The 13,075-nt window shown below is 41.0% G+C and overlaps 1 protein-coding gene across 3 annotated transcripts in view; it reads left to right on the top strand.

Moving 5' to 3' along the window:
* The window catches only part of HS1BP3 (HCLS1 binding protein 3), a 46,875-nt gene that overhangs the window by 27,881 nt on the left and 5,919 nt on the right, over positions 1 to 13,075 (top strand). For 2 of the 3 annotated variants that reach the window (XM_090136433.1, XM_031595901.2), the window contains exons 5-6: positions 4,490 to 4,641; positions 5,170 to 5,305. In XM_090136433.1, coding sequence (XP_089992559.1) covers positions 4,490 to 4,641; positions 5,170 to 5,305 — 288 coding nt within the window. Of the gene's footprint in view, positions 1 to 4,489; positions 4,642 to 5,169; positions 5,306 to 7,255; positions 7,470 to 13,075 lie in introns of those variants that run through there. The other variant, XM_090136434.1, reaches the window with a different exon arrangement.

Here is a 13,075-nt window from a genome sequence, read left to right as displayed (position 1 = left end):
ATAGGTTCCCCTGGGTGCAGAGCTCAAAATTCTCTTCCCAAAAGCAGGTCCGTGGATGGAGCTGAAGAAGCAGTCCTTCATGCTTTCTTTCTGTCTGATGCTCTGTTGGAACAATAGCCCAGTGCTCACCTAATGGAGAAACTTCTCCTGCAATTTCATGTTCTTCTTCCACATGGTTGCTAATAGGAGATTTACTCCATCTATTAAACGCTATCTTATTTTGGGACGTGCCAGGGCCATTTAAAGCACTGTAAGTCACTACGATGCCTACAAGAGAAAGATTACTGTGTGAGGTGAAATATCCCTGCGGCCAGCACTTGCCACGGTTGCTTAATGCTTCATACCAGGCTGTGCTGAGCTAGCTGCCTTCAAGTTTCTGTGCTGCATCCCTTGCCCAAAGCAGATGAGAATGACCCCTTTTGTCCTCTCTGTTATTATGGGCAGCTATGGAAAATGAGCACTGCTGAATGCAAAGAAACCAACAGATGACATTTTGTTTTCTGGGTGTGCTAGTGTAGAGGATCTTTGTTTTCCCAGAAATGATTTTCAAGAAGATGTGCTAATATTGCTGCTGCTTTAGCAGGAGATCTTTTGTTCAAGCCTGAACGTGGATGTGTGGGAGCTGGGGTGCATTTATATCACTGAGCTCTTTCCTTGTAAAATCGCATGGATTCCTAAAATGTGGGTATGTGTATTTTGAGTAAATCTTTTTTTTTTTTTTAATGCGTAACATTCCTTTCCTGGAGCATAATCTTATTCCTGTAAAAAGAAAGAGTCGTATTTTCAGGACAGTAAGTTCTGAGCATTTTTGTCTGTCTGTGTACTGAGATTGCACTTACTCTGAATGCACAGAAGGGTAAGTGACACAGTAGTATCAGTATTGCATATATTTTAACTCAGTAGTGAGAATAGGTTAGGGACTTCTGTGCCAACCACAGCAGAGTTGCAGAGCCCAGCTCTGTGATTTAAGATATGTGTCACCAAGAGTTAGGCGTGGAGATCCAGCATTTCAAAACACATCAATTGCACATAGAGTGTCTTAGTCATCCTCACTGCTGTTCTCTGCAGCTGACCAGAAAGCTTTTCTGCATTATTGATGTGCCAGTGAGACAGAGAGGCTGCCAAACAAGTGACCTACATTGTGTCTGTAAACAATAACAGGAGAACTGCTCTGAATAAATGGGCTACTTTTGAAAGTATCTCCTGCATCCAGAGCTCTGCTGACATTTTCACAGATGACAATCAGGTGGGGGCTGGGAATCTCAGCTGGATTTTCAAATGTACCAATAACCTGGCTAGGAGCATTCACATTCCCTTATTTTTGGTCATCCAGTTTTTGTCCACATCAGTTCAGAGGCTAATCTTTACTTACATTTATTTGTGAGACAATTCTGGCTCAAGGCAGAAGACTGCAGTGTTACTAGAGGCACTCTTGTGGTGCTTCATGTATAGAAAATAGTGCATCCAGTTGGGGAAATAAGCATAGTTCCAGAAATCTTTTCAATTCAGTGGAGGTTTATGACTGGTTTGGTTTTCATTAAGATTCTTAAAGTTAACCACAGTGATCTTTCCATTGTTCACTTGTTCCAGCAGCACAGAAATAGCGATGATATGGATCGTTTTATTCCAGCTGGATGCAGGTAGCTTCAGAATGTCTAAGGTTGGGAGTATCATGAGCATTGAGGTGGCCATCCTTGCAGCATGCCCACCAGCATGTAGGCTCATCACCAGTGCATGGGCAGGCAGAGCCAGGACTTGCAACACACGCTCAGGCCAGCTAAGCTGATTGTGAAGGCAGAGCCCCAGACAGATTTCCAGGCTTCTCACACACCCTTTCTTGTCTGTTAACCTCTGCTCCCAGCATCCAGCCTGGATGGGCACTGCTAAATACAGAACCGTGGGAATCTTGTTTCCCAGTTTGAGACTGACCTCCACGGAGTCCCTGTATGGATATGCTGGAATGACTTGGCAGCCCAGCTGTGGCTTCCTTAGAAGGGCACTGAGGGGAAATGACTTGGAGGCAGAAAAACAACTTCTTCATGTTCCTGCTGGTAGCAGTTGGGCCCTGTGGGTTTGGCCTCATGCCCTGTAGCTGTCAGTGGTGTCTCTTGGCAAAACAGAAAGCAAGACAGTGTCTGTAGGCTGGTCTGATGGCTAGATTCAACAGAGGGTTATTACTAAGGCCTTTGAGTCCTATTCATTTTGTTTTACGTCTTATTCCTTATGGTGTTGTTTGATGGTTCTCCACCCTTCCCTTGATGTTTCCCACCATGCTGATACTTTCTGCTGCAAGTACGTCAGCTAACTGTTGATATACTCCTTGCTAACTTCAGTGGGGTGCAGAGCTGTTGCTTGGACATGTGTTAGCTCATGTGTAAGTACCTTTGGCATCAGGAGAGCTGCAATCACACTTGCACAAACAAGGTGTCTTGCCAAAGGCTTTTTGGTACTCCACAGGTTGGCAAATCTTTATCTATGTTATCAGTCACTTCAAAAAATGCAATGCAAAGCACAAAACTTGCAAAGATTGTTCTGTCCCCAGTAGATTGAATTGTTTTGTGTCTACTAATTCTACTTTTAATCAATTGGCCAGGTCTCTACAACTCATTTTTATTGTTCTTCTTGTCTTCTATATAACTACTCTCATTTTTTACCTTTTCCTTTGATGTTTAAGTTCATTTGAGTGATAGATTTCTTGTCACAGTTAATAAAGCAATAATTTTGTGTAGAAATCTGTACTGAAAGCTGTTTGGCTTGTAGTTAATACTACTTTAGTTCATGTAAGTTTTTGGAAGAAGGCTCTTTCACAAATGCTTTGGTTTGAGACAAGTGCTTGGATTCGACTTTCCAAAAGCTCAGAAGTGACTCAAGGAATATCCATAAAGAATATACATAGAAAAAAGCAAAGCCATGGAAGTGTTTAAAAAAGGAAGGGGGTTGTACTTTAAATAGATCAGCACACTATCACCGTCAACTGCAGATACCTTTGGTATATTGTTGCTGTATTTCCAAATAAGTCTGTATTTCAGTTCTGCAGGAGGCTTGTTGTTAGGCCTCTGAAGTGTGGCCTTTCCTGTTGCCAGGAGACAAAGTGATGGTAGCAAGGTAACATCATCCATTAAGTTCTGTTTTGTTGATAATAAACTTGTGGAAATAACTGAAAGTAACTGGACTCCACTCTGCATGTAGCTGTATTCAGACAAGAATTTTACAAGGTTCTTTTATGTAGTTGGAATGTATGTGTAATCTTTTGACCTTAGTTTGCAGTTTTGATGACTCTGGCATGTTAAGTGCTGATAATTGGGTTTGCTCTAGGCTGAAACCTGACCCACTCTCAGCAAAGATCGGATCTTCTGTTGTAAGAGGCTCTCTAAGGGGCTACCTTAGAAGTGCTAAGGCCATTTATGCTAGGAATCAAGATCACTAAAATACGGCAAATTCTTGGGAAGGACGTGCTGTCCTAAGGAATTCTATTTCAGCTTAGTTTGGATTGGACTTTTCATCCAAAGGTTTTTGTTCTGAAATTTTTTTCTAGCTGCCCTACTTGAAAGCTGCCTTGCAGTGGCTAGTGGAATGTAATTCCTATATATGAGAGCATTAGACACATGTTTTTTGGTCCTGTCCTTGTTTAAGCAATGTTCAAATGATACCTCTAATCCAAAGCAGTTTTCAGCCTCCTTCAGTGTCCAATGGGAAGGGAAGGGGAAATCTTCTGTATCCAAATATCAGTGTTGAAAGATGATGGGATTAGTTGTCCTCTGGGAATGTTCTGTCTCTTTCCACTGAGTAGAGAAGAAGCCTAAAAATCAACTTTGTCTCACTGTCCAACTTTAGAAGGCTGAATTTAGAGGTAGTTAATCCTACCCTTGGTTTGAGAAAGTACTGACCGACCTTTGTAAATTCTGCAAGTTGCAGTCCATCCAAAAAACTGTCTTCCAGTCCCCATTTTCTTCAACCTAAAGGTGATGTAGACTCTTTTTTGAGGAGGAGGGTGTTCTCATAAAATGGCTGACACGGTGATGAAAAGTATTATGTAGACATCAAACACAGAGTCAGTGACTGGAAGCAGGGTGAAAGGGATCAGTGCAGTGTCCTACTTTGTTTTCAAGCTATCCCCTCAAGCAGCTGAAGCTGCTGGTCTTCCTTATTTTAAGCTTTCTCTATAAGAGAAGTAAAACTGTTTAAAACAAATGTGATCAAGTTATAGTTTTTGCAGTATGGCATTTTTAGCCCTAATCTTCTACTTCCCATTGAGTTCCTTGGTAGTACCTAAGAATACAAAGTGTGAGTAAGTTAGAGTATGTCATGCTAACTGACTACCCAGCTCCACATCTTGTTTCTGCCAGTGACTAACAGACGTGTATATGTACCTTCCTCTAATACTTTCCCAGCCTCCCATCTATTTTCAGCATATGGGACTTTCTTAGCCATAAATCTTTCTTGTTAAATGAAAAATTGCAGTTGATCTTCTTGTCTCTTATGTTTTTAGAACTAAAAAAGCAAAGAAGGCATCTGCTCCTCCAGCCAAGGAAGAGAAGCACAAATTAATCATTTTTGAAGAGGAAGTAGACCCAAATGAGGGATTGTTTGGCCCAGAGAAAGATTTCTCATCACTTGGTCACAGGAAGAAGATGAAAGAAAGTAATCTTTTGCTATATTTGTATATAGAGAGTTTGTTTTGTCTAAAGCATATGTATGATTGGACTTTTAAAATATAGTGATGCAGAGTATACAGGTTAGATTATATCTTGGAAATGTTAAGGCAAATTTTATGTTAAAATGTTAAGTCAAAGCTAGGACAGAATCATCTAGAATCATTTAAACAGGATAAACATAGTTTGGACTATATTTTGGAACTATTATTATAGTTCCCCTAGCTGTTCACTGTTTACATTTTGGGTTTGGGTAATACAGATTTTTGGAAGCTGGATGTTATGACAGTGACTTATTTGCAAGAAGAAAAGCAGATTTATGTTCCTGAGAACATAACATATTACTGATGTGTTTCCTGGTACTTTGTGGATTGGAAATCATTGTATCAAAGGAATACAATACGTCTGCATGATCTTTTTTTTCATCCCTTTATTCAGATTCCCTAGTTAGCATTACTGTGATTATTGTTCTGTGTATTACAATTTAACTACACCTTTTACTGGTTCCCCTTTCCAGATGTGAAATTATTTGAAGATCCAGACCTTGGTGGAGTGGTGAGATTGGGCGACTCACTGCTGTTGCCAGCTGCCTGTGAGAAAAGGGAGCACATTCCAAACACAGGTCCTGAGGAGGACACTGAGGAACTGCTAAGGTATGATTTCTAACATTACACTTCTGCTTTCTCTGAGCAGTACACAGGGGTTAAAAATAATTTCCAGTACAAAAAGCAAAAAACTGAGTCGAGATTAACACCCAGAAAAAAAAGAGGAATTCTGCTTTAGGGGGGCTCTTACACTTGCCTGCTCCCTTGTAAATGTAGCACAGGAACATAGCATCAATGTCGCATGTTTTGATGCGACTCTCACAAGGCTAGTTTGCGTGCACTGATAATTCTCAAGATAACAAGTGGGATACTAGTGCTCTGAAAGACTGGCATCACCAGGGAATCTGTGCTGCAGTAAAGAGTCAAATTCACACTATCTGGATTTCAGACCAGCATCTGAATGATGAGACCAACCTATTTCAAGCAGCAGTTCTTCCCAGCAAACTTCTGTTAGGATGTATGATTTCAATAGTAGGTACTAAACCCGAGGGAGAAAAGCAGTGTGTGGTTTCCTCTCCTGAAGCAGATAATTTTGCAAGTATTGCTTTTTACCCATGCAAAAGTGCTAACTATCTCAGCACTAATAACTGGCTTAATTTAAACAGAGGTTAAATTGGGTTAGGTGCCATCTCACATTATATCCTGGCAGCCCACCTGATGTTTATGAAAGCTGATAGGAAAGGACATGACCTAATTCAGTACTGTGATATACTAGAAGCAAGCATTCTGTGCTTGCAGTGTTTTCATGTGTGCTTTCTCTTCTGCTGGCCATCTCAGCATGCATTCAGATATCTTATATGACTAGAAGTGTCTGTTTTAATGCAATCATTGTATTCATTAGTTCCTAGTGGAAAGAGTTTCTCCAGCTGAGTGTTAATGTCCTTTGCACTGTATGTTTTCCCTTCCTTTGTGGTGAAGGAAGGTCTCTGAAGTCTACTCCAAGACTAATAGACTATGCTTTTAAATTGGTTCAGGGTCATCAGTGTTAGCAGCACATTCAGATGATAACAGAAAAGCATGAGAAAAGATTCTATTTCTTATAAATTCTAGTTGTTTTCATTTGTTCATGATTTGTCCCAATGCTTTTGGTAGTTGGCAAGTCATCAAGATCTAACTGGAAGTGAATACACGTAATGAAGCAGAAAATCATGCCTGCTGTTCAATGGGAAAGTTACTACAGGAGTTTAGAGGCAACTCCTCACTATGCCAGAGGTGCAAGCAAACTTGACCTATTTAGGTGCCTAATAGTCTCTGAAATTGCCCTGATAAACCTAGCTCACAGTGTTATCTGTACATCCTAGAGTCTGTGGTAGGTTCAGAAACCTTAGACATGTTCGCTGTGCACAGATGAATTAGCTAAATAAAGCAGATGTGGTAGCTCTTGACTTACTTGCAGGTGTGGCACATCTGCATGTACCACATAGTCTACTCGTATACATGTGATAGCTCTGAGAAGTGTTTGCCTTACTGGAAAATGTACTTTCCAGTAAATGACAGGCAGAAATAGGAGAGCACTGTATAAGGCAGAAAAGGGCAGAACCTTCTCCTTGCAAAGCGGAGATGGGAAAAAGCTGATGTTCGGAGGGGAACACAGAAGCAATCTAGTCCTTTGTGATCTTTGTAATACTTGAGCAGTTGTAGGAGCAGTTGCACCACAGTATTGCCTGTACAAGAGTGAATCTCCCCCAGCAGTGACTTGAAACTTCTGAGGAAGCGACTGTTATAGAGACAAATGAGCCTGCAAAATGTGTGTGGGCTCTGCATGTCACAACATAAGGGAGAAGAGAATATGATAAATGCTCTTATTGCAGATCAAAGACTGTGCTATCTCTGAATGCATGCTCAAATAAAAGAATTACTATTTTAAGTAGAATTATGCACTTTAAGGAGTGTTGAAGTTTGAGAAAGACCAAATTCTCTGCAAGTGCAATGAACGGTTTGTGTTTTTTTATGGCAAAACACACACATTTTTTCAAACAAATATCTTCCCTCTTCCAGTCCACTGACCAGCATTGACTGGTTCTTAATTTCTCTGCCTACCAACAAACATCGTGTGATGGTGATGGAGAAACAAGGTGAGCTACCTCACTCATCATAGAGGAAGGCACTCCTTCCTACCCTTAGGTCTGCTGTAATACTTCAGTGAGGTACTTGTACTTACATATCTCTGCAGAACTCGTGGAAAAGAGATAAATTGCTGTGGTAGGAACCAGCAAGGTCAAATACCAATGTATTGCCTTCACAGAAGAAAGGCACATCCTTCATAGGATACACTTTGCAAAAGAGAGTAATAGGTAATCAAATCTTTTTGGCTGATCTCTTCTCCATAGGAATACGGAGGAAGCCAAACACCTCCAACAAGTCCAGGGTTCCATTGCTTTCAACTCATCCAAGGTGCAGTGTGGCCCACTGCAGTAAGTTGGAAGGTTAACTGACCAATCCTTTCTCAAGTGTTAGAAAAGCTACCCTTGGAAAGGGATTTAGGATTATCCTTCTCCTCTCATTTCCTGGGTTGCATCACACCATATAATGATTCCTTCTGGATGCATTCAGCCTTTTATTACCATTCTCAAAATTCCTGCTACAGAAACCAGTATCCTGCAAACTCATACATGATGGTTTCTCATGCCACCTTGTTTCCGCATCTCTCTCTACCTAGCAGCCACAGATGTGCAAAATAAGTTTTCATGCAACAGGACTGCAGCTGACCTCTTCTGCCTCATTAATCTAAATCATGCCTGCCTGGTTTGATGGATCAAGTTTTTGTGAAAAACCAGTGCTAAAATTGATTGCCTGAATGTTGCAGAAGCTCGGTGGCCCACGGAATTACATAAATTACCATACATCTTAACCTGAAATAATTATCAGAGTTGTCTGAGCAGCCTTTTAGGAGAGATTTAATTTGCTTCACCTTTGATAATGAATAGGGAGTTGAGATGGAAGGAAGCAGCTGTCAGCATAAGATTTGTTTTTTTCTAGTGCTGAGAAATAGTGTCATCTAGGGACCATCCAGCTCTTACTTTTGTGCTGAAGCTGCCTTATTCAGTCCATGCTCTTAAAAGATACACATTGACTGTATTTACAGGCTAATCTGTATGTATAGCTGCAAGTGAAGTGATGCAAGCACTCTTTCTGGAGCATGAAATTGTTAGAGGTTGAAGGTGTTTGTGAAACTGCATCCTAACAGCGACCACTGTTCAGTCTATATAGCTTCCCAAACAGGTTTGTTAGGTTAAGGTTTGGCAAGAAACATCCTTAAAGCAGAGTTTGTATGTTCTTCATTCAGCAGGCCACTGGCAGGCACTGAATTCAGAGGGCAACACTGAGACCTTAAGACTAACCAGAAGTCATATGGAACACCACCTCCAGCTGCGTGAAATACTTTTTCATTGTACTAAGGGTATGAGAGCAGAACCACAGGTAGAAGAGCTTTGAAAAACTAGAGGGTTTAAATCTAGATCCTTGGGCAGAGGATTGTTTGGGTTGTGGACCAGTGGTAGAGGAGATTGCAAGAAGTGACTGTGAAGTTTCCTGACCACTCCAGGGCAGATCCCTGTGGCTTGCTGGGATCTGACTATGGGGAAATAATCTTGTTCTGGCTGCAGTAGCTTTCAGTAAAAAAAATATATAACTATACTCATTTTTTTTCTTCCATTTTGATGGATTTTCTTTGCTGCCCAAGAACGCTTTCTGTAATGGTTTTCAAGCATTTATTTTGTTCCTAACATTTTTCCTGTGATGCATAATAATGTTACCTATCAACAGTGGAAGAGCTACCAAGTAAGCTTGGCCAACAGAATACAAAGGCTATTGCCAGATAGGAAACATTAATTCTTGCCCCACTCTTAGTTACGTGTATGGGTTGTGTGAAATAAAGCAGAGTAGTGACCTAGATTCCTGGTCTGTCTTAGTATAGTGACAGACCTTTTTGCTAGGTTCAAGAGTCAGCAGATTTCAAACATTTTGCCCCAGGGTACTTGTGTTTTTGACAGCCATCTTCACCCAGAGACATAGAAACTATTCTCCCAACTATGCCATAGGCTGGTGACAAGGGAACTGTTTAGAGAAGACAGGGAAAAAAGTTCAAACTTCTTCATGATAGGGAAAAATGTAACCAGCTCTCTTGGACGTCAGGGGGAAATTCTTTACAGAGAGTGGTGAGGTGCTGGAACAGGCTGCCCAGAGAGGTTGTGGATGCCCTGTCCCTGGAGGTGTTCGAGGCCAGATTGGATGGGGCCCTGGGCAGCCTGGTCTAGCATTAAATGAGGAGGTTGGTGGCCCTGCATGTGGCAGGGGGTTTGGAGATTCATGATCCTTGTGGTCCCTTCCAACCCTGGCCATTCTGTGATTCTGTGATTCTGTTCAGATTGTAAAAACAACTGTCTCTTTTCTTGGGTGAGTGACCTAATCAGTAGGCTGTTAACCCCAGGGAGCTTCTTGTGAGTATACAAGTGTAGGACTTAGATGTACTAATGAGCCTGTTCCCCAGCCCTAGGGCAAGCAGCACCATCAGGCTGCATCCATGCTTTGGACTCATCAGTTCTAGAACAAAGAGACTACTTGCAGCTGCAGTGGTCCCTGTCTTTTGCCAGTCCACGAGTTATGCCTGGAAGCTTTTTGGAAGAGGGCTTATCTAACCCAGACCAAAACTGTGCTGGGGGTTTTTCTAACAATTTAGCAGTGCTGACTCTCATGTTCCAGGTATATCTTCTGGCACTGTTTAAAGTACCAATATGAACTTATCTGGAATGGATTGCAAGGGAAAACAGGAGCAGGTGGACAATACCTCTTACACAGCCCTCTGTGCTGTCCCCTCCTGTTATTAACTCCAGCCTATGATTTCCACAGGCCACACTGTCTCTATTGCCCATTCTAGATGTAATGATACTTCAAAGCCTTTTCTCTATCAAATATGTGATTTTACATCTCTCCCCCAACACTTCAGTGAAGAATATGTTGTGCACAGAATTAACACCAGACAAAATAATGGTAGTAAGATACAGAAAGATTAGAAGTCTATTCTGCAAGAGTTGTGAGTTGCATAACGCAGCTTCAATTCTGATCCTTTTGGATACGTTAGCAAATTATGGCAGTCTTTGTCTCTTGCTTTCATTACTAAATTCTCCTCATTAGAGCATTCCTGGCAGGTTGAGGAGGTCACTCTCATCATGCTAGATGCTGCATGCACAGATTGTTGTTCTTGTCCCAGAAGTTTTATCCAGACAGAATGGAAGACAAGAGAAGTGACATCTAAAATGCTGATATTCTGATGGCAGCTATATCTTTGTCTGCAGCTCAGAAGTCTTTCACTCCCTTGAAGTCCACATGCTAGTAATTATACCGTAGGGCTTTGTGACAGTCTTTCTTTAATAGAGGGTTTTGATTGGTTTCCAGAAACAATGTCCAGAAACAATGAGATTTTCCACCAAAAAAAAAGTCTGTAAATCAGCACAACAGTATGGCAGGAATTTTAAACAACGTGGTGCTGCTTTTCCATTGGAAAAAAAAAAAAAGAGACTAATTAGAGAATGATTAATTATGTGGATTCTGTACCTGATTGTCTGTAACAAAATGGGGGATGGAAGCAGGAAGGTTCTTCCTTTAATCTGCTTGTTACTTTTAGAATATTTGCTTGATTTTTTTCTTCTACCTTCTCCTCGCCTGGAGTTAAATATGGTGGTAGTTACGCACTGTAACAATTCATTTGCTTCTCAAGAAATAGGAGTCCTTGTTTCTATTTCTGCCTGAGGCATTTTGCATTTTACCTCTTTAGTTTTCCAAAGACAATTGTGTCTCACATGATCAATCAGCAGTGGATGAAACAGTTTGCCTAATGCTGCAGCATGAAAAGCAGGTTTTGAAACAAAGATCACATTATTTGCTGTGTCCTCTGTAGAAGATTTTTCTCTCTTACAGAGCTCTTTCAAAAATCCAGGACAGAAATGGAGCTTTACACTACCAGTTTCCAGACTGAAAAATCAGATCTACAGAATTGATGACCAGCAAGTGTATTTCCAGTGACATAGCAAGAAAAAAAGTATCTGAGCTACATCTTTTGGTGGTATTTCGTGACTGTGGTTTTGTTGCTGTGGTTAGCACAGAAATTAATATAGAGCCATGAAGGAGTAGATAATTCAGCAAGCTGTGACTTCTGATCAGGTTAATTAGCTGTGTCTACTGCTGCCCCTGCTTGGCAGATCAGCTGTCCTCCTCAAATACTGCAGCTGGCTCAAAATCATGCCGTCTTCATACGATCTGTATGTGTGTGTCTGCATTGTCCATCTGCTTATTATGGTTTCTGTTGTTTCTGACCAAAACTTTATGACGTGGACACTGATTCATTCAGTATTTGTTTATGCCAACTTGAGAGGCATCAGATTAGCTAAGGAAAAGTAGGCTTCAAAAATACCAGCTGTAACATGTCCTGTTTGTTATGCAGCATAGAGAACAAGAACATGTCTTGACAATGTGATCACAGGTGTGATATCTCTTGGATATCACAGTTTGCAGCAAATATCTGGGCTTAAATGAATTAATTTCTTCTCTGTCGATGAGGGATTCAGAAGGAGGTAAGACACTCACAATGTGTTTTGTATGTTAGGTGGGATATAACACCTACAGGGAGTCATGGGACCCAAAAGACATCATAAACTTATTATGAAAGTAAAACAGAATATAGTCTCTAGAATTAGTTGAGGGTTGAAATCTGAGCTAGATAACAGCAGAAGCACATGGAATACAAAGTGCACCATGTAGAGCTCATAGTGCAGAGCTCTGGGACAGTGTGTGTGCTCTGTTCATGAGTTTGTTTGGTTAGGTATTTCCTAGATGTATCTATTAGAGTCCAAGCAGTTGATTTTACAAGGTGGTTCAAGCTGACCATATTTGGTTTTATTTGACAGTTACAGAAAGCTCTGACTTTGAGAAAGCTGTTACAAACAGCAAACATCCAGCTCATCCTACCTGCTGGGAACACTGTGCCATCTCCTGATGTAGTACTGTAGGGGAGCTGGTGGGCTGCACAGGTACAGCAGTTTCCTTTCCCATTTAAGGTTCACTTGACAAGACTTTCTTATCCTCACAAGTCCTGTAAGAATGAACAAAGTAAAACTACTCAAAGGGAACTTTAGCTCAGAAGAAAATTCCAGTCCTGTTGGAATAACTTCTGTACCTTAATTTCATCATTTAGTTCATATTCTGTTGAGCTGCCCTGTCTTAGGCTGTGGCAGAAGGAGTTTTACTGCAGGCACTGTTACAGCTTTTTAATGAGCTGTTTCAGTTGATGTTGAAGTTTGGTAAAAACAGTTCTTGTATCAGTGCTTGTAAACAATTAAGCAGCTAGACTGTTTTACTGCTTCAGCAGTCATCGAGTAAGCATATCCCACTGGACCTGGAGTCTGGCATGAAGATGCTGTCACATTACAAACCCGGTCCCTCACATTCTTCCTGGTCCTTCATGTATGTTTTTGCTCGCACTTCTTACAGTAAGCTTTCTTTAGTTTTTACATGGTGCAATAAGGGCAGAGCCTTTTGCAAATCCTGTATTTTGTAAGCATATATGTTGTATGCATTTTATCAGGGGTTTCACTTCTGTAGCCAGTTATTAAAGAGCTGATTATCTGCATGGATTACCATTTCGGTTTTGACTGCTTAATAGTGATTGATCAGTGAAGCCTTTGGGAAATTAACAACTCTGTTTACTCCAGATGGCATTTTGTTTGACCACTGTGCTCAGCGTACCAAGACGAGAGGCTGTTTGGATTCAGAGCAAAAGTTGTCATGGCCTGTTAAGATTTCTCCAGCTATGTTAATTTTTAC

Source organism: Phasianus colchicus, chromosome 2 (genome assembly GCF_987193195.1).
Source record: "Phasianus colchicus chromosome 2, bPhaCol1.hap1.1, whole genome shotgun sequence".
Taxonomy (NCBI): domain Eukaryota; kingdom Metazoa; phylum Chordata; class Aves; order Galliformes; family Phasianidae; genus Phasianus; species Phasianus colchicus.
This window is presented reverse-complemented; position numbering and strand designations above follow the sequence as displayed.